The sequence below is a fragment of the Globicephala melas genome, chromosome 2 (assembly GCF_963455315.2).
Source record: "Globicephala melas chromosome 2, mGloMel1.2, whole genome shotgun sequence".
In the NCBI taxonomy this organism is placed as follows: domain Eukaryota; kingdom Metazoa; phylum Chordata; class Mammalia; order Artiodactyla; family Delphinidae; genus Globicephala; species Globicephala melas.
Genome location: NC_083315.2, coordinates 101,171,526 through 101,196,765, shown reverse-complemented (window position 1 = coordinate 101,196,765; position 25,240 = coordinate 101,171,526). Strand labels below are relative to the sequence as shown.

The 25,240-nt window shown below is 51.9% G+C and overlaps 3 protein-coding genes across 14 annotated transcripts; 2 read left to right on the top strand and 1 right to left on the bottom strand.

Annotated features, from left to right (window-relative positions):
* Positions 1-2,296: 2,296 nt before the first annotated feature.
* TPPP2 (tubulin polymerization promoting protein family member 2) lies at positions 2,297-16,543 on the bottom strand. Of its 8 annotated transcripts, XM_060294548.2 has the most exons (8): positions 13,264-13,564; positions 12,456-12,638; positions 9,696-10,364; positions 8,718-8,896; positions 8,362-8,515; positions 7,420-7,557; positions 4,304-4,438; positions 2,297-3,019 (listed from the first exon to the last, which is right to left on the bottom strand). In XM_060294548.2, the coding sequence occupies exons 3-7, from the start codon at positions 9,714-9,716 to the stop codon at positions 4,319-4,321; spliced, it is 612 nt and encodes a 203-aa protein (XP_060150531.1). In that variant the 5' UTR covers positions 9,717-10,364; positions 12,456-12,638; positions 13,264-13,564; the 3' UTR covers positions 2,297-3,019; positions 4,304-4,318. The 8 variants fall into 8 exon arrangements, 7 of the variants coding, with proteins under 7 accessions (XP_060150531.1, XP_060150534.1, XP_060150533.1 ...); XM_060294551.2 differs by lacking the exons at positions 9,696-10,364; positions 12,456-12,638; positions 13,264-13,564 and adding an exon at positions 16,466-16,543; XM_060294550.2 differs by lacking the exons at positions 9,696-10,364; positions 12,456-12,638; positions 13,264-13,564 and adding an exon at positions 14,056-14,170.
* Positions 5,035-6,320, top strand: RNASE13 (ribonuclease A family member 13 (inactive)). Its single transcript, XM_030844211.2, has one exon. The coding sequence runs from the start codon at positions 5,141-5,143 to the stop codon at positions 5,600-5,602; it is 462 nt and encodes a 153-aa protein (XP_030700071.2). The 5' UTR covers positions 5,035-5,140; the 3' UTR covers positions 5,603-6,320.
* On the top strand, positions 13,575-22,373 carry NDRG2 (NDRG family member 2). 5 transcript variants are annotated; one of them, XM_060294544.2, is made up of 17 exons: positions 13,575-13,705; positions 15,336-15,402; positions 16,130-16,210; positions 16,552-16,593; positions 16,985-17,090; positions 17,321-17,441; positions 17,624-17,686; positions 18,648-18,708; positions 18,910-18,996; positions 19,190-19,246; positions 19,422-19,525; positions 19,965-20,009; positions 20,308-20,359; positions 20,600-20,647; positions 20,900-20,935; positions 21,089-21,140; positions 21,383-22,373. In XM_060294544.2, the coding sequence occupies exons 3-17, from the start codon at positions 16,136-16,138 to the stop codon at positions 21,547-21,549; spliced, it is 1,116 nt and encodes a 371-aa protein (XP_060150527.1). In that variant the 5' UTR covers positions 13,575-13,705; positions 15,336-15,402; positions 16,130-16,135; the 3' UTR covers positions 21,550-22,373. The 5 variants fall into 5 exon arrangements, with proteins under 5 accessions (XP_060150527.1, XP_030699977.1, XP_060150530.1 ...); XM_060294545.1 differs by lacking the exon at positions 13,575-13,705 and adding an exon at positions 14,277-14,346; XM_030844117.3 differs by lacking the exon at positions 16,552-16,593.
* The last annotated feature ends 2,867 nt before the right edge of the window (positions 22,374-25,240 follow it).

Genomic DNA, 25,240 nt, shown 5'->3' with positions numbered 1-25,240 from the left:
GAGAGGCCTTACCAGGTCACTCTGTCTCATAAGCCATTGCCAGTTCCTCATTTATCTCTAGAATAAAATATAAATTCCTTAGCCTGATATTCAAGGTCTGCCGTAATCTGGCAAACCCATCTTTCTAACTTTATCTCTGACTTTTCTCCCACTGATTGCCTCAACCCCAGCCAGGCTGGTTTTCTCTCTTTCCTCAAACATACCTTTCATAATTCTCTTTATCTCCACTTAACTCAACTGTTCCTTGAGATGTATCCCGAGGTCCCAGGTGACTCCCTCTCTCCCCAGAAAACTTTCTCTGACCCTCCTAATTCAGAGGGATCTCTCTCACCTCTAAATTCCTACAACATTTACTGTCTTCAAGATGTATAATTTTCTGCCTTGAATCATTGGTTATTTCTTCATATATATGTATTGCTTTCCTCCCGTTTAGACTGTCAATTCCCAGAAGACAAGGACCATCTGTTATACTACTTCTGTACCTCCCACAGGATGTAGCATAGTGCCTTGCATATAAGGGACCCTAAATGATTCAAATTCTACATTAGAAGGCATTCATTCTGCCCTTGAATGATCCCAGTCCCAGTTGAGGAACTAACAAGGCACCTCCTGAAATTTAACCCTGGGGTGGAGGTGAACCTATGACAAGAAGGTTGAAATGGCTGAAGCAATCCTTTGGGTTCAAGGACAACCCAGGACACAGTTTGCTATTTGAACAATATGAGTTGGACAGGGCAAAAGTGATGCCACTGAGATTGTAGTGGGCTCACTTGGGGCAAAATCTTGGGGCACCCCCTCAATCATAGGGAATCATCCCTGCACTTGTCACTCTAGCCAGTGGTTCTAGAAATCCTACCATTGGGGAGGGGAGGAGGGAAAGAGTGTGTAGATGGCTATACGCAGAAAGTCACTTCTACGGGAAAAATAACAAAAAGTTGTCTCAGTGATGAACTATCAATAATCCTTTTGCTGGTAGAAGAACCAGCACCATCACAAGCAAAGTCTAACAAAAATATTTCTAAGTCTTGGATATTTACCAATCCTTTTCAATATATAAAGTATAAATAAGTCTGCTTTTGCTAGGAAATCTGATTCTCTCATTAGACCAGAATTTCTCAACCTCAGCACAATCGACATTTTTGTCTGGATACTTCTTTGCTGTGGGAGCCGTCTTGTGCAATGTAGGATGTTTAGCAGCATCTCTGGCCTCTACCCACTAGATGCCAGTAGCACCTCCCAGTTGTGACAACCAAAAAAAACGTCTCCAGACGTGATCCAATTGCTCCCCGTTGAGAACCACTGAATTAGACATATGACCTCAAGCAAGCTACCATCCCTCTCTAAAACTTAGTTTCTTCATCTCTAGGATGATTCTTGCATATGTAAAGTCCAGTATAATGGGGTAACAATTCCACAAATCTCAGCCTTTGTCAGAATGGATGAAGCAATCCTATGGATCAGCTCCTCTGGGATAGGATTTTAAAGACCAGACCAGTAGGACTGTAGGTGGGAACCTGAAGGCCATCGCACACTCAGCACTTTTCCTGGTCCCGTGCTCATGCCTTTGTAACATACGTTCATACGTGTGTTGTTCCTACTGAATTGTAAATTTAATCTGTACTGGAACTGTCTTATTTACCCTTCTATTTTCCCCAACATTTGTCATAGTGTTTTCAGATAGTATTCAACAATTTAAAGTATTTAAAAGTAATCAACGTGGGGCATGACTAATAGAAAGCTTGGTGAAGATGAATTTAAGTCAGGTGTTAAAGAGGGCTCTAGATTGGCAGAGTGGGGATGTGGGGAGGTCACTTGGCTCATTTGGGGAATATAAGACTTTACAGGGCTTCCCTCGTGGCACAGTGGTTAAGAATCCACTTGCCAATGCAGGGGACATGGGTTTGAGCCCTGGTCTGGGAAGATCCCACATGCCGTGGAGCAACTAAGCCCGTGAACCACAACTACTGAGCCTGTGCTCTAGAGCACATGAGCCACAACTACTGAGCCCACGTGCCACAACTACTGAAGCCCGCACGCCTAGAGCTCGTGCTCTGCAATAAGAGAAGCCACTGCAATGAGAAGCCTGCACACTGCAAGGAAGGGTAGTCCACACTCGCCACAACTAGAGAAAGCCTGTGCACAGCAACAAAGACCCAACGTAGCCAAAAATAAATAAATAAATAAGGCATTTGCAGATGTTAAGTGAGTTGGAGAAAAAAGTGAGTTGTTATAAGACCTAGGAGACCATATCCAGTTTTCCATTTATATATTGTTTAACGGCTAAAAGTCACCTCCATATTGACCATCTCATTTTATTCTTGCAGCCTCATGAGGTAAGGAAGGCTTCCATTTTATAGAAGAGGAAACGGAAGCTCAGTAGGTTATCTGAGATCAAGTCCTAAACTCTTTCCTCTACTATGTCTGTAGTAACTGTGTGCAGAGGTGAGCGGTGGTGGGTGGGTAGGAATGAAGAAAGAAGAAGACCAAGAGGGATGAAAAGCCCGTTTCTCTTCCAAGGGAAGCTGCAGCCTTGAGCAAATAAGGAAGAGGTGGCACACTCTGAGCCTGGGGCCACAAAGTGCTAGCAGCTTCCTCACACCAAAGACTTGAGTCAGCCGGGCTCTGGCAACACCCTGCATGGATTCCCACTGGGTGTTGGCTGATACACCAGCCTGAAGGACACAGATGAGCCACCTGCCTGTGTGGGCTTTATCCTCCCTTACTTGGCTGTGCACACTTCCCTGGGGAGGTGCTCCGAGCAGACGCTTCTTAAACAGGACGTCCGGCATGAGCTGGCCCAGCGGAACTGACGGGGGTGAGAGCGGGAGGAGAGAGCAGCATGCTGGGTAGAGGAGATAACGTGAGCGGGAGGTGGGGTGGGCACCGCTGGGGGAAGCAGGCAGAGATGGAGATGCAATTGGAGACATGGTGGCGGCCAGGTCATGGAGGTCTTCTGTCCTATGAGGTGTAGAGTCCTCCTGGAGTTGGAGAGTGTGTGGTGTCCAGGAGAGGGGAAAGCCTGAGCAGGGGAAGAAATAGGAATGGAAGAGACTGGTTCGGGAAAAGTTTTAGTTAAGATTGTCAGGGCTGGGACTTCGCTGGTGGTCCAGTGGTTAAGACTCCGTGCTCCCAATGCAGCGGGCCTGGGTTCAATCCCTGGTCAGGGAACTAGATCCCGCAAGCCACAACTAAGAGCCGCATGCCACAACGAAGATCGCCTACGCCACAACTAAGAGCTGGAGCAGCTAAACAAATAAATAAATATTTTTAAAGAATTAATTTAAAAAATAAAAAGATCGTCAGAGCTGCGTGACTGATGGACTCATGCTCGGATTGAGTACTCACCGTGTGCCAGGCCCTGGGCTAAGAGCTCTTGATATGCATCTTAACGAATCCTAAGACTGCCACGAGGTACAGAATATTATCTGCATTAACTGATGAAGAAACTGAAGCTTATACCGGTTTAGTGAACTTAGACTGATGGTGTACAGCCTGGAAGCAGTAGAGCCAGGATGCAATTCCTGGTCTGTTTTACTCAGAAGCTTTGCTCTGAGCCACCATGCGGTACCGTCTCCAAACAGGTGGGATTAAGGAGAGGGCGGGGTCGAGGACCACTCTCAGATTTCTTGCCTAAGTAACTGAGGAAAGGGACAAGGCAGGAGGGAAAGCGAGTTGGGGAAGGATGGGTTCAGCTTTGGACTCTGCTTTGTGATGTCAGAAAGAGCAAGTTTAAGGGGGCTGTGAACGAGGAACACCCACACGACTCTCTCACGCGCCCCCCCACCCTTCCTGAACTACACACTGGCCTTGGGACACTCAGTGTTCTCTGTTTTGATTCTCTTCTCCCGCTCTCCAGGGAGAGAATGGTAAGCTGTCCTAAGCCCACAACCTGGACAACAGGTGCGTGGAGGCAAGGCTGAGACGCCTGTGGGCATCAAGGACTGTGGCTGGCAGGCTCTGGGGAGCCAGCTCTTTGGTTCTGATGAAGGGGCAGGTGTTGATGAAAAAGAGTTAGGAGCCTGGCCCTTTTTTCCAACATGACAAACTACAGCAAGATCTGCTGGACACAGGCGGTCCACACCCCCTCAAGTCCAGGCTGTGTTGTCTAATCCCACCTGACAAGTTTGAGGCTTTGGGGTCGGCATGCATAGGTTTCCAGGAGTGCTGTGACTCTGAGAGGGCCTGAGGTTACAGGTGAGAGTGTCAGTGTGATCACGATTGGAGTGAAGTTGATGGTGTGGGGGGGTCCACACCGAGGTCTTTGATTCTCAGCCCAGCACTCAGGCGGGAGGCCCTTGCGTACCTGGCCTCCGGGGATCTAGTGAGTGGGATGAGAGAGCGGAAGACTCTCTGTTCTCTGAGGGTCAGGAATAAGCAGCACTTTGTTGCTCAGGAACATGACGGTGCTTTCCTTGTCGCCTTTCCACAGGATCATGGCCTGTGAACCAGAGAAGACATCAAAGGAAACCCAAGAACTTCGGGACTTCTTGCAAGGAGGCTGGAACTAAGTGTTCTGATGACACCAGAGAGGAGGAGACCAGAAAGCAATGTCTCTTTCCTCCCCCCCATCCACCCCCGTCAGCACAGGGGCTCCTCAAACCCAGGGGACACTCCATCGTCTCAGACTGGTCTTCATCCAGAAACCTTTCTAGCCTCTTCTTACCTTTGGGCTGTCCTTGGCCTCAGGAAGGAAGAATCCCACCCCTGCCCTGCTGTCCTCCAGCTCCCGTCCTTCCACTTCAGTCAGAGAAGTGTAGCTGAGCCTGTCCCTTCTGGAATTTCTGCATTTTTACCAGAAGGATTAACTGGGCCAGGGATAAACGGGAAGCGTCTCTCACCCAAGGACCAGTTGGACCTCGTATTTCGTAAGTGTTACAGCTCCCGGACTGGGTGAGGCTGAGACCCTAAAGTAGACCAAGCTAGAGGTGGCTGACCAGATGGGTGACCTTGGGCAAATGTCTCCTCTCTCTGAGGCACGAAGACTTGGGCCGGATGATCTCTGAAGGACAGTCCGGCTTTGAGGGCATAGGGGAAGGCACATGGGGGAGACTGGGGGCACACTGGAAGCTCTGGGAAGGGGCGGAGAGCCACTCGAGACCCACCTCTGCTTCCAACCACCTTAACTCTGCCAGCAGGAAGAATGGCACCCCGTGTGGTCCAGCTCCTGTTCCTCCGGCTTGTTCTAGAGCCAGCTTTGGTCGAAAACATCCAGCTACAGCTCGCTATCACGAACTTCCGTACCTTACATATCGACTATCCCAAGGTTAACTACGCAAAGCGTTTCCGGGGCTACTGTAATGGTCTGATGTCCTATGTATGGGGCAGACAACAAAGCTGGTATTGCCCAAAGATCCATTATGTCTTACATGCCCCGTGGACAGCCATCAAGAAGTTTTGCAAGTACAGCGAGAGCTTCTGTGAGAATTACAATGAATATTGTACAGTCACCCAGGACTCCTTCCCCCTCACAATCTGCTCCCTGAGCTCCAAGCAGCCACCCACCAGCTGCCACTACACCAGCACCCTAACCGACCAAAGGCTCTATCTGCTCTGCTCCCAAAAGTATGATGCTGAACCGATAGATATCATGGGTCTCTACTAGGGATGGGACATGTTAAGTCTGAACTAGCCCCCCCTACTGCCGCTACAGACCAGCCTGTCCCCACTCCTGAAGCTCTGATCCCTGGTACAAGGCTTCCTTCCTGGCTTCAGATGTAGGCAGGATCCCCTCCCAAGAGACCAGGGAGATAGGAAATATGTCCAGAGCTTTGGTCACCATGCAAATTTGTACTGTCTTCTAGGCTCTTTCTAACTTGTTTATCTCCCCCTATCACTCCTGCCACCACCCTCCCTCTCTCACAGACAGTTTCACCCACCCAAGAAGCTGACTGTGTCCAGTTGGCAGTGACAGTCCATCTACTGGGCCAGATCCTGTATCGTGGCTGGAGGCCCAGAGCCTCAGCTCACACCATGGTACCAGTTCCGAGTCTCAAATCCCCTTCCCTGCCACCCTTCCCTTCTCAGTCTTCCCCATTTCCCTTATGATTCCCTCTACTCCCTCACCCACATGGTAGGTATCTCCAGCTATAGGAACCTCCCTGAGCGTCTTAGAGTCATATTAGCTTCATTTCTCCAGGCCACGCTCCCTCCCCCGAGCTCTCAGTCTGTTCCTCTCTATGGAATCACTGATTTCCTTTTCATGTAACCTGTCCTTTCTGTCCTCCTTCCACCACGGAGCCCATTGCAGTCTCTTCCCTACACACCCAACCTCTTTAGTCACCCTTTATTCTTCTCTGACCTCTTTTCCTTCCATCCGTCTCAGCTTGGTTCACTGGATTTCCAAATTATCTTCTCTGACCTATTCCCCCCAGATTCCTGCATCCTTTTATTTCCCAACCTCCTCCTAACATCCCCCAAACTCCAGAATCTGCCTCTGACAAGGCAGGGGTGAAGTGGGCCCAGCTGTAGTCACAGAAGGATTTAAAACCATATCTGAATTATGTAAGATATAACCATTGGATGAAACTGGATGAAGGGTACATGGGACCTGTCTGTACTTTTTGCATCTGCCTGTGAATCACTGCAAAATAAAAAGATAAAAAAACACATCTGAATTAGTTCTGATTTCATTCCTTTTTCCTCAGTGCACCAGAACTCCTACTCTCAGAGTCCTGGAGGCCACCCACCTCTGGCCATCTTCCTGGGCTACCCTTGGCAGTCAGTAGGATCTTCCATTCCATGTCTACCATGATGGAGGTGGGGTGGGGTAAAACTCACTTCCAGGCTGGGTGTTGAAAATGGATTCTCCCTCCCCATCAGCTCTAGAATAAACTCATAACAGGAGTTAGGCTAAGTAGATCTTTGGCCCACCCTCTCTGGTTTCTATTTCTCCCCAAACAAAACATGGATTGCAACAGATTAGGAAGGTGGAGGGACCGGGAAGGGTCTAGTTGCTAATACCTGGGTCCTACTAGCTCCAATCAGGAATTTCTACTCCCCTTTGGCAGGTCGAAGGGGATGGATATCAGTATTATGTGAACACAAGTAGCAAATACTTTTGCCTCCACATCTAGCTTCTCTCTTATCTCCAAATATATTCCTCAGCCGTGTTCTTAGAAGCTGCTGTTGAAGGGGATGCTACCTAATGGTGGGGAGGCCAAGTAGAGTAAAGGGGGTGGTGCTGAGAACACCCATCCTTGGGTTTCTCAGCTCCTCTCTCTGTCTCTGCACCAAGGGGCCCCTCTTCCCTCACCCTGGTGGAAAACAGAGCCCATGAGCTGCTGCACACACAGATGTTTATTGTCCCCCAAGCTTCCCGGTGTTAAAGATGCAGGGTCGAGGGCCGGCAGGCTAAGATGACGCTACTCCCTAGTTGCTGCCCTTCTTATCATAGGTGCCAGCACCCTTGTAGCCACTCACGTAGCCTGAGTTGTCAGTCACGTCCTCGCGTCCCGCGATGCCTTTGCCCTTGCCGCTCTGGTCAAAGCGCTCCTTGTGGGTGCCCGTGTACTTGCTGGTGTCCGTCAGGTGGCTCACCCCTCCCACCGTCACTGCTTTCTGCAAGCCAGAGGATGAGGCGTCTGAGCCCTCTCCCTTCCCCTCCACTGTCACGCCCCTTCTCTAGAGATGAACTTCTAGCAGTTCAACTAGTTCTCAGAGCTCTTGTTCAACCCTTGGCATGGTGCTGTTTGCTTAGGGCCCAGGTGCAGCTGGAGGCAGGAACTATAATAAGAACCATCCACTTGCGAGGAAGAAATCTGGTTTATGGGAATAAGTGGGGGGAGGTGTGTGTGTGTGTGTGGATTTTTCTGCTTCCAGAGGAGCTAGTTTGACTAGGCTGCAGCCAGAGGACTTCAACCCCAGACCTAAAACACAAAGTCTGTCCTGTTGGGAAGGCCCTATTTGAAACCTAGAATAGGAAGAGCTTTTAGTAGAGAGGGGACAAGTAGGGAGCAGAGGGCGGGTGACAGGGGGGAAGTCAGATATTTCACCTTACATAAGAGCGAGAAGAGGAGTGGGGATCAGGTACCAAGTCGTCTGCACTCAGTGTCCCCCCAAAGCCGCCAGGCCCTAGTTGCCTGGCCCAGATCCTGGACGCTTGGGAATGAGTCTAAGTTTTACTATTAAAATAGCTGTGGACGTTGGGTAAGTCATTTCCTCTCACAGTTTCCTCACCTCTGAAATGACTCGATGATCTCTAAAGCCTGTTTCAATACCAACAGTGCCCAGAGGCCTTCTGCCCTATCTCCCTGCAGTGCTGCTGTTGGCAGGGGTTAGGGACATCGGCATGGAGGAAGGGACACAGGAGCAGCAGGGACTCAGGGAAGTAGGGTCAGGGGTCAGGAATGAAGACTCACTCACAGTAACACCGGTGGTAGCTGGCTCCTTGCCCTCCATGAGTTTATAAATGTTCTCCAGGGCTTCATCCGGGCTTTTCCCCTTGAACTGCTTCTGGCCCAGTTCTTTCATTGCTTCCTGGAACTGTTGGAAAGTGATGGTTCGGGCATTCTTGGCCCTGATCAGTCAGACAGAAATTCAGGAACTCAGGAACATGAACTCATCACCTTCCAAGGTCCAACCCTCCCCTTACTCAGACAGGGCCTCTACACACTGAGTGCCTTGAGGATAGGGGCTAGCACAGTGCCAGAAGCCCTCCCGCATCCCACCACCTCGTTAGTTCTACTCACCACCCCCCGCTCCCGTCTCTGGTCCCTTACTTGACTTTGCTGAACACGATGTCCACGTCAGTGGAGGTGACCTTCTTGTCATCCATGATGCCACAGTCTTTGCACAGCTTGGAGAAGTTCCTGTTGTTCATTTCAGTGCCACTGCTTGACGATCCTCCAAAGACAGCAAACCGCTGGAATGTTCTTTCTGCTTCTGACGCCATGGTCAACTGGAGGTGGGGGAGAACAGTATGGGGGGAGACTCGGGGGTGAGGGAGGAGGGGAAGGGAGGATTAAGGAGTAATAATGATGAAGGTTCAAGTAAAATCAGGGGCTTCCCTGGTGGCGCAGTGGTTGAGAATCTGCCTGCTAATGCAGGGGACACGGGTTCAAGCCCTGGTCTGGGAAGATCCCACATGCCACGGAGCAACTAGGCCCGTGAGCCTCAACTACTGAGCCTGCGCATCTGGAGCCTGTGCTCCGCAACAAGAGAGGCCGCGACAGTGAGAGGCCCGCACACTGCGATGAAGAGTGGACCCCGCTTGCCACAACTAGAGAAAGCCCTCGCACAGAAACGAAGACCCAACACAGCCCTAAATTAATTAATTAATTAAGAAAAAAAAAGAGTAAATCCTATAAAAACAAAAAAGTAAAATCAGAATCAGCAACAGGAACAAACCCCCTTTTCCCTCTCCCTCCCTCCCCCCTTCCCTCTGATTCCCATCTGACCTACTGTTCCCAGTACAAGCGATACTAGTGTGGATCCTACATACTGAATAATCACCACCACCACCCACTGCCCCATCACTTCTGTGTACCTGAGAGTACCCAGATGGTGTCTGACCCTTCCCAGCCTTTGTAAGTAAGTGTGTGCAGATCTGTGAGAGCCGGCTGGCTGGGGAGACTATGTGGCAGTGGGAAGACTGGGGAGAAGAGGGAAGTTCTATGACCTCAGCAGTGTTTCTGTGACATAATTTTCAGCCCTTGCTACAGCCCTAATCTTTGGGGGTGGGGTTCTTAGGTTCCTACCTTGCATGCTGCATTGAGCATGTTGCCAACCTCCTGATCTCTGCAGGTGATCAAGCTTCCCTCATGGTTTCAGCCCCGCTTGACCCAGTCCTCTGGGTCTTGATCAAATTGCCTTATGCTCTGTCCCTCAACAAAAGCTGAGGAGAGCTCAGGGAAGGAGTTAATGGAAACAGGTTGACATCAGTCCAACATTGTCCTGTTTTCTAGTCTCCAGGCCCAGGTTCGTGACCAACATGGAGAATCCCGCTGGGTTTGGCAGACCAGGTGTAATAGGAGCTTAAGTGGCTTCCAAAGTTGGGCCCCACGTGGAAAGAGCACGGGCCTTGGAGGGTCACACATCTGGGTGGGTCAGGGTGAGGTTGAGCCTCAGACTCTAGATAATTTTCTGTGCAGGTCAAGGATGTTCCTTTTTTGTTTGTTTGTTTTGGGCTGCGTCGCATGGCTTGTGGGAACTTAGTTCCCCGACCAGGAATTGAACCTGGCCCCGGCAGTGAAGGCACTGAGTAACCACTGGACCACCAGGGAATTCCACCCCCCGACTTTTCTTTTAAAGTAATGCTATAATTTTATTCAGTTTTTTCTAAATGTGTTGTTTCTTCTTTCAGAAGGGGTTTCTCTTTGGCCTTTTCTCTGGCTGGAAACCATACAGATGAACGAACTTCAGGGCCCCTAAAAGAGAGGAACTAGGTTGGTGACTTTCCTCTCCTTCCCATCTAATCAGTCACCGATTCCTATAATCTCCCTTGTCTTACAAATCCACTCCTTTCTTTCCATTGCTATTCCTCCCACACTTTATTCAAGTCCCTGTCATCTCATATCTAGTTGATTATCCTGGCTTCTAAATGACCTCTTTCCTAAGTCAAATGCTTCACCCCTATCCACCCCATAATCCATCTCTTTTAATCCCCCCATCAGATTAATTTTCACAGAACAATTATTTATCCATTGCTCCTACTCAAGAACACTCTATGGATCTTCAAACCTTTCTGAAATGCCAAACCTTTTTACCTGTCATTCAAGGACCTTCACACTTGGCTCCACTCTACCTTACCAAACATCACCCACCTTTCATCAACATTACTCTTCATCTGGGGCCATAATGGCCTAATCATTATATGCTTCAGAAGCTACCTGAAGCCTAGTGGAGAGGGAATAACCTTGGAGTGGAATGAATCTGGGGATTTCAGTCTTAGGTAAGTCATCTACTAGCTGAGTGGCCTTGGGCAAGTCACTAAACATCTCTCAGCTTTAATTTCTTCATCTGTATAGTGAGGACAATAGTACTTACTTTATATAGTATTAGGGGATAATATATGGGAATTACCTTGCACATAGTAGCTACTATTCAATTCATCCTAGTAACTTGTGTATTTCTGTCCCAAAACTTTCCTTCATGATCTCTCTCTGCCTGGATAGAATGCCCCTCCTTACCACTCAAGTACTCCATTGTTGTACTCTTCATAGGGTTTACCCTAGGAACTTTTCCTGGGACTTCCCTGGTGGCACAGTGGTTAAGAATCCACTTGCCATGGCAGGGGACACAGGTTCGAACCCTGGTCTGGGAAAATCCCACATGCCACAGAGCAGCTAAGCCCTTGCGCCACAACTACCGAGACTGCGCTCTGGTGCCCGTGAGCCACAACTACTGAGCTCGCGAGCCACAACTACTGAAGCCCGCGCGCCTAGAGCCCGTGCTCCGCAACAAGAGAAGCCACCACAATGAGAAGCCCGTGCACCGCAACAAAGAGCAGCCCCCACTCGCCACAACTAGAGAAAGCCCGTGCGCAGCAACAAAGACCCAACGCAGCCAAAAGTAAATAAGTAAAAAATAAATTCATTTAAAAAGCCCAAAATGAAACAGCTTGAGCACTGGTTGCTTTAAAAGAAAACAACCCTTTTCCTCCTCTGAATTATACTAAGATAATGGTTCCTAGCCTGTGGGCTGCAGCCTCCTGAGGCAAGGGTTTCTGAGTTATTGCAAGGACCTCTGCAATCTGTATGTACACAGAAGACTGGTTGTTGAGTAAATAATAAGCTTTGCACATGTAGGTGCACAGATGCATAGATGTTGCGATTATCAGAAGACTGAACAAATTTATTTGAAAGTATTGCTGAATTCACGGTTTGTCCCCATCAGGGGATTCTAAAACCTTCATTTGGAAATGGAAATCTCTGATCTCCCACTTGAAAAGGGTGGGAAACTATTGCTATAGGACTTATTGTCTAAACAATTAATTTATATTTACATCACTTCTTAATTTTTTCTATCTTTATACCTTCACTCAACTACTGGATCCTATGCTCTAGAGAGGGTATGACTAGACATCACACTTCTTTGAATTCCATCTATACAGTGGCTTGTATGGAGCAGGTACTTAAAACTGTGGCTTACTGGAAGGTATAGTTTGAAGCTGCTTCTGGCCCAAGAGAAGGAAATTAGAGACAGAAGTATTCTTGTTGGGCCACTGACACTGGGCCAGGCTGAGACCTGCCCTGACAAGGAGGAACCCCATCTTAGATCAGAAGCAGCCTCATTACTGCCTGTGGCAGGCTGAGACCCCAAGCCTAGGACGCAAACAGATCCCAGTGGAAATTTCCCAACTCCTGTCTGCCCCTGCGTTGGCCCCTTATCAGGTTCCCCCTGAGTCATCCTGACCCAGAGACGAATTTAGATGCTGGAACCTCCAGGTCCTTCCCTCCCCCACTCCAAGTAACACTACTTCAGACACATCAGAGGAGGCTGCCGGCAGAAGCTCTCACCCTAGGCTCTCTTTCTCCCCCAGTTGCAGTCGGGCTGGAGAAATCTCTCTTCTGTCTTATGCATCTTTATCTACAGTCCCAATTCCAGCAGGCTTTTCCTTGTCCGGGAGAGTGTTAATATGACATCCAGAGGGGAGAGGGGACTAGGAGAGGAGCCAGGGTACCCAGCTTCTGTGCCAGTTTCTGGGTAAATAGTTATGAAGGGAGTGGGGGAAAGGAATGGAGGAAAACTTGGGTGCTCCAAATTGGGGGATCTAGGGGAGATCCTTTAGATGTGGGGCTGCTGAAAGCTGGGCTTGATCCTGACCGGTTCTACTCTGGGTCACCTCCTCCCTCTTGGGCCCTCCTTTCCAATAGACCCTGCCAAGTGGGGATGAAAGGGGCATTGATGTTCCTTGGATGGGATTGGGTCGTGAGTGGTGAGGGTGGTGGTGGTGGGCAGTTCCCAGGCAGGAGGGGGCAGGCAATTTGGGGGTCTTGGTGGGGGCAGTCTGAGCTGGTGTTGCAGTTGGCAGCTCCAGTTCCATTGGCCATTGTTCCCAACTGGCCTGGGGCCCAGCCCCCGAAATGGCAACTCGGGAGCCAGGCTGAAGGAGGACAGGGTGGGGACCTCAGGGGGGGAGGGGGCCTGGAAAGGGTGCAGGTGGGGAGAAATTCAGTCTGGTGTCCTTTTGTCTAAGACAACTTTGAATCCCTTTAGCCACATAACGATCCCCTTCTGGGTGGATTTCCTCTTAGGGGCACAGGGAGGGTGCATATAAGTGGGGGGAGGGCAGGGCGAGTGAGGGGTCCAGGACGTCAAACCCACCCAGGCCCTGAGAGACACAGCAGTGCCTGAGAAACCAGCGCCTGGGCGATGCGATTCCGCCGGGCCGAGCTGGCCTCACCGTCCTCTGGGCCAGACTAGAAGGGGTTAGCTCGGAAGCCACAGGGTCTCTTGGGTCCCAGCCCAGGACACTGCGTCCTCCCCAAGCCCCCACTCCACCTCCACAGAGTTAACTCCACCCCTGCGCCTGTTTACCCAAGAGTCAGAACCCCTGGGGGTCCCTGGCCCCTCCTCCGGCCCCCCCTTGGGGCCTTGACCCGGGAGTCCCCGTTGGCCATCCTCTCCCCGCCTCCCCCCGCTCCCGCGATCTCCCTCTATTTATAGCAGCCCCCCGCACTCCCCGTCCCCCCCTCCCCGCCTTGTTTTCCAACTCCTCAGGGAGCGGCCGGAGAGAAGGCGTCGGGACACTGCGGAGAGAGAGGAGGTACCAAGGGCCCTGGGAGCCCCCGAGCTGGAACTCCTGCGCCCTCGACGCTCCCACCTCCAGCCCCCACCGCCCAGTCCGCGCAGGCACACCTTCCCCTCCCAGCGGGCGAGACCCCCGCCTCCTCAGCAGCGATCCTCCCTTAACCTAGTACTCTGTTTCCGGGCGGGTGGAGTCAAATTCGTGGGATGCCAGCGCCCTGGATTCGCCTCCCTTTTACCCGTCCCCACCTCGGAGTCTGGGGGCGAAGTAAGGAGCCTGAGTGCGACAGGCAGAGCCAGGTCACGGGCGGGGGCAGTGCTGCGGGCGGGCGTGGGGATCCCCCGCGGGATTAAGGGATCCCCGCGTACCCCACAGCCGCCCCGTTGCGGATAGCCGGGACCGGAGCCTGGAAGCACCCAGCAGTTTGCTTTCCTTAGAGCTCCCTTCGGGACCCCAGCACAGGCCCTCCCAGAGCGGCAGGCAGCCTGGGGCGGGGGGAAGGGGGGCGTGTTTACAAGGGGTCTGGGGCGGATCTGCTGGGATCCGGCGGCCCGTGGGCGGGCGAGGGCGGGCCGGGGGCGGGTCTGTGGGGAGCCCGAGCCGGGGCGGGCCGGGGAGTCAAAGGCAAGTGAAGGTGGAAGCGGCCGCGGCGGCAGCGGGTAGGGGGAAGGGCGGGCGAGGGGCGGCGGGGCCTGGCTGGCGCCGAAGGGGCCGGTGGCGGGTGGAGGGCGGTTTGATCCCGACCCCTCGGAGATGACGGCTCGCGGGAAGGGGCCCGCTGGGAGGGCCGCTGGGCCGCCGCGCACAAAGGCGGAGGCTCCGCGGGCTGCAGGGCGTGTTTGGGGCGTGCGCGAGGTTGTGTCCGGGGTCCAGGGCGCTCCGCGCCAGCCGCGCGAGCGTGTCAGTCCCCACGCGGACGCGCAGCGGAGAGACTCGTAGGGACAGGTCCCGGGGTCTGGGCCCAGTCAGTCCCTTCTGTCCTACTCATCCCTTCCCAGTCGGCGCTCGGCCTTTGCAGGTCGTCGGGGCAGGCTGGGAAGAGATTGTGGGACCGCCCCTCACTCCCCGCTGCCTCACCCCTTCTCCACTCGCGGACCCACACCGAGACTGCGTGGAGGAGAGAAGCGAAGGCACGAGGCTTAAAAAAAAATTTTTTTTAAATAGTGGAGAGAAACAGCCGTGCTCTGCTACCCCATCTCACTCGAGAGCTGTCAAAAATCAAGGGGATCCCCTAGCCCCCACTTGTAGTATGCAAATGAGAAATTGAGGGCAAGAGTAGTGACAGGCTGAGCCAAGGTCACACTGGTAGCAGCAGAACCTCGGACTAGAATCCAGAGGTTCTGACACAAGCCATGCTCTTTCCTCCACATCAGCACTTCCTTCTCTCCTCTCCCAGCCGCCCCCCGCTCCCCGCCTGGACTGATACCTGCTCTCTGTGTTGCCCCGAAGACCCCTCCAGCCTGTACTGATTCTAGCTGAAGCCTAGGGAAGACTTGTTCACTGGACTTGGGGGTACAAACTGGGGAGGGTTAGTGACCTGGCAAGGGTTGGTGACTCAGGTAGTCCAGGTCTTGGCTTAGGCTTTCTGTCCCTAAAAGACCCAGGGTCTGTCTCCCATGTCATTCACCTCATTGCCTTGTTTTCTCAGACCCCAGAGCCAGGAGGAGTGAGAACCCTGACCCTTAACCCCACTGCATACAGCCAATAGGAGCCCAGTAAGTGACCCCACCCCCAGGCTGCTGGCCCTTTACTGTGCTGGTCTGCACAGGTGCTCTGCTCCTCGCCCTGGTCCCAAAGATTGAATATATGCTAATTTATTCACAGTCAGGAAGAAGAGTCTTGAGAGGAAGGGAGGCACTGAGTCAGTTGGACACAGATGTCCCTTGTCCTTCTTTTCTTGTTTCCCCCTCCCCCTCTTGGTCATGTTACTCAGGTCATTTTTAGCCCCTTTCCCTTTGCGCTGCTGACTTTGGGGCTTTAGTTGAAGGTCACAGTCCATGGTGAACTCTCATTACCCATCCTTAGTATCTTTAGAGTACCCAGTCACTGAGCCACGAGTTTCACCCCCTACCTAACTAACTAGGAGTGTGGGGTGGCCCCTAAATATAGCCTGGGACACCCGAGCTGCACTGCTGCCCCACTCAGGTATTTCCATCCAGGACAGGGGAGAGGGGTCCGGAGGTGTGGGTGTTGAGGGGGGTTGGGGATGGCCAGGCTAAAAGGAAGTGGTGTCCTGAGCCCTCCTGCACAAGCCCTCCTCCCCAGATGCCTGGATCTGGAGTTGGGGGCAGGAAAGGCTCTCTCTGTGTCCCGGAGTAGTCCTCAGCTCCTGGGGCCCTCTGAGCCCTATTGTCCAGGGCTGAGAGAGGAAGCCAGCTGTTCGAGGAGGTGCGGGGGTATGGAGCCAGCTTCCCCAGTCTCCGTGTTTCCTCACCCTGCCAGGCCACCATGGCGGAGCTGCAGGAGGTGCAGATCACGGAGGAGAAGCCGCTGTTGCCGGGGCAGACACCTGAGGTGGCCAAGGTTATCAGAGACCCTCTGACTCCCAGGCCCGAATTCCAGACCTTCAGGCATCCCCCTCACTCCTTACCTTCCCAAATTCATGATCTCCGTCTAACCACACCCCTGCTTTCTCCACGTCTACCCGCGTTTCTCTCCCCATACACCACAATTGAGAGTCCAGGCTTCTGTCCTGTAACTACGCTAACCTTCATCCTCTCCGTGTCTCTTTTTGTCAATCTCTTTCTGTCTTTGGTCTCTGTTGTTCTCTTTACCTACCTTTCTTTATCTGTATCTGTCTCTCCATCTGACTCTGCGTGGCTGTGTGTTTCTGTGTGTATCTGTCCGTGTGTGTCTTTCTCCAGGAGGCTGAGTTAGCTGCCCGAATCCTCCTGGACCAGGGACAGGTAACAGCTTGGGGCAGCCGCAGGTGGGAGGAGGGGCTGTCCTCTCCCCAGGAAGGAAAGGGCCGCTACCTGGCTCTCTCACCTCTCTGCTTCCTCTCCTTCTATTCCAGTCCTTTCCTGTCCCCATCTCTCCCTTTCGTTCCTTCTCCTCCCTTCTCAGAGTTCCCTGATGCTCTGCGATCTTTCATTATTCTTTTCCACCCTCAAAATCATCTTCCAGTGTCATTTTTACCTAAACTGAAATCTTGCCGATCCTGTTTCTATTTTTTGGTTCCCGTCTCCTCTCTTTCCCCGCCTCCCCTCAACTCCCTGACTTTTGTGGAGGTTCCTCCCCTGCCTCTTTTCCTCTTAGCCTAACTCCTACCTGATGGTGTGACCTGTTTTCCTGCAGACTCACTCTGTGGAGACACCTTATGGCCCAATCACTTTTACTGTCTATGGCACCCCCAAACCCAAACGCCCAGCGATACTCACCTACCACGATGTGGGGCTCAACTGTAAGGACCTTCACTTCCCCTCCCATTTCTTTCTGGGAAGAGGCTGCGGGGAAGGGTAAAACCCTGGTCGGTGTGAGGGGAAGGGTCAGTATGGGAAGGGAGCCATGTGGCACGTCAAGGAAAAGTTCTCTCCTAGCCTGACTGTGGCATGAAAGAAAGAGGGTGGGTTCTGACTTGGGGACATTTTCCCTGTCTAATTCTACTGTTGGGGCGATGGGGATTCTCTTTAGATAAATCCTGCTTCCAGCCGCTGTTTCAATTTGCGGATATGCAGGAAATCATTCAGAACTTCGTGCGGGTTCACGTGGATGCCCCTGGAATGGAAGAGGGGGCTCCCGTGTTCCCTTTGGGGTGAGAATTAGCTCCTTCCCTCCTCATCAGACTGTGAGGCACATGGCAGGCATGGAGAAGATTGGACCGGGGAAGAAGGAAGGGAGGGCGAGTGGTAATTCTGGGAGAGGAAGAGTAGGATACTTGAGGTGGGGGCCGTAAGGGCAGGTTGCTATTTTCCTCAACATTCCTTTCTTCCCCAGATATCAGTACCCATCTCTGGACCAGCTTGCGGACATGATCCCTTGCATCCTGCAGTACTTAAAGTGAGAGGCCTGGGGACCCCTCCAAGCCAGAGTTCTCTTTCCAGCACAAGGTGGCCCTTAGAGCTCCTGTGCCCACCATGGCTCCTGGGCGAGTTCTGTGTGGACTAGAAGTACCCTCCCTTCTCCACGCTCCAATCTGATTGTTGAGAGGAAGTGGGTGGGTGTGGAAAACTGACTTGAGTCAGCAGAGTAGCCCTAAGGGATAGAGGAGAAGAAAAGGAAGCTGTGTGCCTGGCCCTGCCTCAGGCTGAGGAGGGGCTTCTCTGATCTGGAAGCTAGAGAAGAAAGAGGAGGGGGTGGCACAACCCCCGAGGAACCAGACAGACCTGTCTTTCCCTCCCACCCCCTCTGCCTCCTCCAGACACACACCTGGTGCCCTCGGCACCCTGTGTGTGAGGGGAGTGGGAGAAGGAAAAGAAAGAAACCAGGCAAGGCCTCCTTGCTGCGCATGTAGTGCTGATGATGCTGGGCTCTGTCCTTGGCTTGGCTTTTCCTGGGCACCAGGGCCCTGGGCAGCTCTGGTTCACCCTTTGGCTCTCTTTCTCCCCATTCTTCCTGTTGTTCACTAAAGTAGTATCTTTTATTTAACATCTTGCTTCAAGTTCCCTTCTTCCCAGTTCCTCTAGAGGAACCAGGAACTAAAACAGAACAAGTTGAACTAGCTCCTGAAAGTTGAGGATGGACAAACAGCTACATAAGAAACAGTGTCTGGTTGGTTGGCGAACAGGTGTTTCTTTTCAAGACACTCACTCTCCCAGAGGGAGCTGGGGGAAGACTTCAGGGACTGACGCTGACCACCAGTGTCCATTTTTAGCTCCTTGGCACCTTCTTTTACAGCATCCCCCAAAGGAAGGTCCCTTTCTGTCCTTTGTGCCCGTGGCCTTGGGAAGGAGGGTGAGGAGTTTGGAGAGTCAAAGTTTTGGACACCAGGACCCATTAGACCTACATTTCCCTTTCACAGTTTCTTCACAATAATTGGAGTCGGTGTTGGAGCTGGGGCCTACGTCCTGTCGCGATATGCTGTAAGAAATAAAAAACCCCAGACGAGGGAAAGGCAGGTCCAAGGCCCAGGCAGAGTATTGTTTACTAGTGTGTGTTTAGGGGGAGGACGTGCGTAAGAGGGTGGGGAGACAGGCCCCGTGCAGCCTGGGGTGGATGGAGCTCACCGGGGAGGGGTAAGGCCATGTATGCCTCTGATTTCCATTCCTTCTACTGCCCCTCAGCTTACCCACCCGGATACTGTCGAGGGTCTTGTCCTCATCAACATCGATCCCAATGCCAAGGGCTGGATGGACTGGGCAGCCCACAAGGTTTGGAGGGGCCTGTGCGCTGAGATCTAGGGCGGGCTTCCCCCGTATGGGTCCATTCAGGCTCTAACAACATAACTGATTGGCCTGTGAGCTTCAAGGAGGGAGGATGGAGCAGGAAAGAAGCCATGTCACTTTGCCTAGGTCTTTTCTCCACCTAATGTCCTGAGCTTTCTTACCTGCCCTTTCCACGTAGCTAACAGGCCTCACCTCTTCCATTCCGGAGATGATCCTTGGACATCTTTTCAGCCAGGTAAGTGGTTGTGGAAGATGGAAGAAGTAGAGGGGACCAGCAGGGACTGGAATGCTTGGGGTGACTTCCTTACTTGGGATAGGATCTGGGGAGGGAAGAGGGCTTGCCTCTTCGCATCCAGTAACTGTTGACTTCCCTTCCCAGCCCTAATTATTCTCCCTCTTCTTTCCTTCAGGAAGAGCTGTCTGGAAATTCTGAGTTGATACAGAAGTATAGAAATATCATTACACATGCCCCCAACCTGGAGAACATTGAACTGTACTGGAACAGCTACAACAAGTGAGTGGGCATGTAAGAGAAATGTAGAAGCAGTAACGGGGGTCATGGGAGGCACAGAGAAGGGGAGGGGAGGCTGGGAAGTAGGCCGTGCAAGGCGGGCAGGATTCGGTGGGGAGCTGGGGCAGCTGCAGGACAGACCCGGGGGGAGAATTAGGAGGAGCCGGTCCCCTTGCTCCTGTTACTTCCTTAGATTTTTGGATTCGCAGAAGTTAGATGATCTCGTGTCTTTGTGCCCTTCATCCCCTTCACTGCCCTCTGACCAGGGACCTTGGGCACAAATGACCATAGGGCTCATGCTTGAGGCCTGTCTGCCACCTTCTCCTTCAGTTCCCACCTGTAATCACCAATATTTGACTCTAATTTTGGGGGACCTGGCTTCTGTCTGGATGGATAGCACTACTTGCCTAAAATTCCTACTCTTCTTTTGCACCCTCTTTAGTCGCCGAGACCTGAACTTTGAGCGTGGAAGCGATATCACCCTCAAGTAAGACTTTAAGGGATAAAGCTTTGCCTCTCTCCCTGGATCTTCCCTAGGTGCTTCCATCCTTTAGAAGGAGAGTCTTTTGCCAGGGAATTTTCTTGTCACCTGCCCCCCCGCTCCATCCTATTTAGCAAATCACGACCCTCTAGGTCTTACCACTTTGAACCCTGTTAGTGGGGTCAGTGAGGTTCAAAAGGCTGTTTCCTCTTTGGAGCCAACATCTTCCAGCTGCTCTTCTGGGAGAAGACGGGGGAGGGAGTGCCAGGGGCTCACCGCCGACTCCTCGACACTATGCCTCTAGGTGCCCTGTGATGCTGGTGGTAGGAGACCAAGCACCCCATGAAGATGCAGTGGTCAGTAGGGAATCTTGGGGTGGGTGAGGGAGGGTGGCAGTCAGAGGGCTGTCTTGCCAAGAGGCAAGCTCTGTTTGGGACAGGGAGAGCAACTTTGGGGCATAAGAGTTTGATTCCTGGTAAGAAGGAGATGGGTAGGGGGCTGATAAGAAAGAAACTGGGTCTGGGTCCCTGGGTTCCTTGTTTGAGAGGGGCCACAGGGAGTGTGGCCTCATTCATTCAGCCTCTTCCTTACTTCAGGTGGAATGTAACTCAAAACTGGACCCCACCCAGACTTCTTTCCTCAAGGTCAGTAACCGTACTCCACGCCCAGCCTGACTCCTGGCCCCCTGTCCAGAGCCATAGATCCTCTCTACATCCAGCTGCTAGGCTTCCAGGGTCCTACATGGGAGCAAGTGGGTGGGTGGAGTAAAAAAAAATAAAAAACACCCTAAAGGCCTGGAGTGGGGAACCTGGGGAAGAGAGACCCTCTTCTACCTCTCGGCATGGCTTTTTATTTATGTGTGTATCACTTTTTCTGGATGGCTGTCTCCTGAACAGATGGCTGACTCCGGAGGTCAGCCCCAGCTGACTCAGGTGAGTACCCCTGCCATCTGTGGGGTGGGATATTAGTGGCCCTGAACGATAGCCTTTGCCACACACCCCATCTCTAACGTGCCACGGCCACGAGCTCTAGCTCAGCTTCTAACCTCCCCTCGCTGTCTCCCTCTCCTCGTTTTACTTTTACAGCCAGGCAAGCTGACCGAGGCCTTCAAGTACTTCCTGCAAGGCATGGGCTATAGTGAGTATGTGGGTCAGAGGCTGTCATGAGGACAAGGGGTGTTGGCACAGGAGGAGGGAGGGGCGCTGAGGGGAGCAACCCATTTAGGCTTATTCCTGGATTTACAACCATCTGCAAAATCAAGCTCATTGACCCCCGGCCCCATCTATAACTCTCATCTCCAGCCAGGCACCCCACTCTGAGTTCCCAGCCTCTCTTCCCCTCTCCTCTCTGACTGCCTGCTTCTCCTCCTGTCTCCACAGTGGCCTCGTCATGCATGACTCGCCTGTCCCGGTCTCGCACAGCCTCCCTGACCAGTGCCGCATCCCTGGATGGCAACCGATCCCGTTCTCGCACCCTGTCCCAGAGCAGCGAGTCTGGGCCTCTCCCTTCAGGGCCCCCAGGGCACACCATGGAGGTCTCCTGTTGAATGACCCTTGTTGCCCTGGGTGTAGGACCCAGCCCTCATCTCCCCCAGCACTAACCTGGGAGGTGCGTAGGGCACTGGGCCAGAGTGAGCAAGGGAAGCGGGGCAGATCGTGTGTGGAGAGGAACTTGATCTTTGATTGCTACCCTAACCTTGACCTCTAACCTGTGATTCCCCTCAGCTCCTGGGAGAGATGTCCTAATATCTCTTAGGGACCCAGACCCCTAAATGACCCCCCTCCATCATGGTGTTAAGGCAGAGAAGGCACGTATCCCCTCTCCCCACTCTGGGTGTCTGTAGCTAAGGGATGAGAGGTTGTTGTAGTTGTCCGTGGCGTCTCCTCCAGACTCTGCCTCCTTTTGCCATATTGCAAGAGTCGGGGGCTCGCGGCCGGGGTACCACTCACCAAAGCTGATATGGCTTCTCATGAACCCTTCAGACTGCTGAAGGGCATGGGCCTAAATGAATGTGTGTCGGGAGAACTGCTTATGGGTTCGTGGTCCTCAGGATGTGACAGAAACATTCAGTGTGGAAATGGAAGCTGGAATGGGAAGTGGTGGGCAGTGAACAAGTGTGACAGAAGGATTGGAGCTGGGCAATAGGAAGGGGGCTGGGGCCATTGGCTGCTCTAACTTTGGTAGCTGTCTAGACAATGTGTGTCTAGAGTGGGAGGCGGGGAGGGAGCCAAGCTGGGCAGGGCTGCTTGGGGTTTGGCATCGCGGTGGGAAGGGCTGCCTTGGGGCTCTGACCACAGTGCGTTATGTGTGGGGGGCACCCTCCTGTCTCCCACAACTTCTGCTGTAACAATAAACTGTAGAGGAATCCGAGTTCCATTCTTCTTCTTTGTCTGAGTATGCCTGCCTCATGCCCCTTTCCTGCCCTCTCCCTGCCCAGCTCTCACATTCTCTTCTCAAAGTGACAAAAACCATGGGAGAGGGCATATATAGCATAGACACACCACAAAATGTGACCTCATAGTTACTGGTCCCTATTCCAATAGGATGGTATTGTCCTCGATATTGATAGTATTTTCAAGTTTGGGGTGGGAGGAGCTACTCAGATCTTAGGATACTTCATATCTGTGGAATGGACCATTGAGAAATGCCACAGGATTTCAGAGACGTCACCAACATCGTGATCTTAAAGAAGGAAGTGTAGAAAGCTGACTAAGTGTTCAAGGACATCTCGTGACTCATTTTCCGGCAGGATCCTCCCTAGGGTCACCAGATTCCATTTTAGACGGTTCGATACAATCAGTAGACCAGGCCTCATGCAGTTGCTAGAGGCGTTGGGTTGCTCACAGTTGATCCCAATAGGAAGACTCCTTCAGGAGAGTCACAGCCAAAAAAAGACTTCCTCTCAGAAATCTCTCCTTTGAATCAGGGAGTTAATTAGACTATGTTTGTGATTCTCTGAGAAGCTTTTCAAGTATGAACAATCATCAAGAGGACTTCAGATATTTTGTGGCTGATGCAGGCTGATTCTTGGGCTCTTGGGGCACAAGAAGTATAAATGAGGGCTTCCCTTGTGGAGCAGTGGCTAAGAATCCGCCTGCCAATGCAGGGGACACGGGTTCGAGCCTTGGTCTGAGAAGATCCCACGTGCCGCGGAGCAACTAAGCCTGTGTGCCACAACTACTGAGACTGCGCTCTAGAGCCCGTGAACCACGACTACTGAGTCCACGTGCCACAACTACTGAAGCTTACATGCCTAGGGCCTGTGCTCCGCAACAAGAGAAGCCACTGCAATGAGAAGCCTGCGCACCACAATGAAGAGTAGCCCCCGCTCACTGCAACTAGAGAAAGCCCGTGCACAGCAACGAACACCCAACACTTAAAAAAATAATAATGAAGTAAAAATGAGACGGAACCATATAGCATTATTGGCAAGAGGATTGTGGGTAGACTATTACAAGGTCATTTGCCAGACTGCCTTATAGAAACCCCACAGGCAGTTTCGTCAGTGGAACTGAGCTGAGGACTAATGCAGCTTGGTGTCTGGTGCCAACACACTGGCATAAAAATGGAGCATGGAATATGTTCTTGAACCTTGAGCTTTTCCTCACTCTCTCTCCCAGGACCAAGTCTATTTTAAATACAGTAGGCCAGGAGCAGAAGGGGGCAGTATTAGGTGACCAGCAGAGTTATACAAGTTATAGAGCTAGTTATTGATGGTGAGGGTGTTGGCTAACCACACACAGGGCAGACAGCAAGCAGTGCTTAAATGCCACACTAAAGAAAAGAGACAGCATCATTGGACTCAGTGGACCAAACAGCTCCTAGATAAACATGAGGAAAAGGCAAAGAACTCACAGCCTTGACCGGCAATAGCTGCTGTTGCTCGTTATGGAAGGGAAGGCAGGTCCTCTCGGTACATTTGCCTAAAAAGATAACACTCTTAGGGTAATCTTTTTTTTTTTCAATTTTTTTTGTTTTTTGAGGTACACGGGCCTCTCACCGTTGTGGCCTCTCCCGTTGCGGAGCACAGGCTCCAGATGCACAGGCTCAGCGGCCATGGCTCACGGGCCCAGCAGTTCCGCGGCATGTGGGACCCTCCCGGACCGGGCACGAACCCGCATACCCTGCATCGATAGGCGGACTCTCAACCACTGCGCCACCAGGGAAGCCCTGTTAAGGTAAGCTCTGCAAGAGGGAGTAAATTACAATTGTGCGTACATAGGAGAGAGCGTGTGTGTGTGTGTGTGTGTGTGTGTGTGTGTGTATCTGTCATGGAGGATGTGTGTGAAATGGGTGGTGACTGTGTGTGTCTCTCTCCTACAGATGCCTCTGCATCTATAAGAAACCCAAGAGTTAGGTAGAGGGAGAGATGCTGTCTGCTGGGAGCAAGGGAGAAGGGCTTTGCTGTCCTTGACTGACCTCTCTACTTTGTTGGTCCTGCACACTCCAGGTTAGCCCATGGGAATTCAGTGCCCCCCTGTGGTTGGCATGGTTCTTCCTAACTTTCCCCAGCTCCCAGGTCCCTTCCTGAGTCCCCCACTGTTCTTTGTGATTCTAGCAGTAGCTATGGCGGGAGGGCCTGATACCATGGTCAGCAGTGGTCTGTGGCTCCTGCCCATTCTCAAGATCGGAGCTCAGAGGCTCAGAGGAGAGGTGGGGCGACTTCACAGACGTTGAACCGCAAACTACCGCCCTTTTGTCTCGGCTTCAGGCTTAGGACTCTGTTTCTCCCTTCCTCTCATTTTCAAGGAATGTTTCCCTGACTTTAGGAACAGAAGCCCAAGATAGCTAAGCAACGGTGCTATGGGAAGGAGATTAAAACTAGAAGAACACGGTCATGAGAGCCTTGGGTTGTCAGCTTGAAAATTCTGGAACTCATAAAGAGATATTAAAGGGTGATTCTCTAAAGGAACACACAAAGCAGTGAAACTACAGCAGGAGGGCTAGATGTTAAGCTTTAATGAGTACTCCTCTAATAGGGAAAAGCCAAAGTGGGAGACATGACCTTTCTAGAGAGATTTTAGGACTAACTGGAAAGTGAGAGTCTATTCTGACCAGAGGCCAGGGGTGTGGTCAGGGTAAACCATGCCCAGAACAATGTAGTCGTTTGCACACTTTCTCCTCACCAACATCAGAATTTTCGGCCAGTTGGATAAATATACAGTAAAAGTAGAATGCTTTCTGTTTTTGACATTCAGTGAGTCTAAAGACAGTAACTCAGAATAAAACTGAAATAA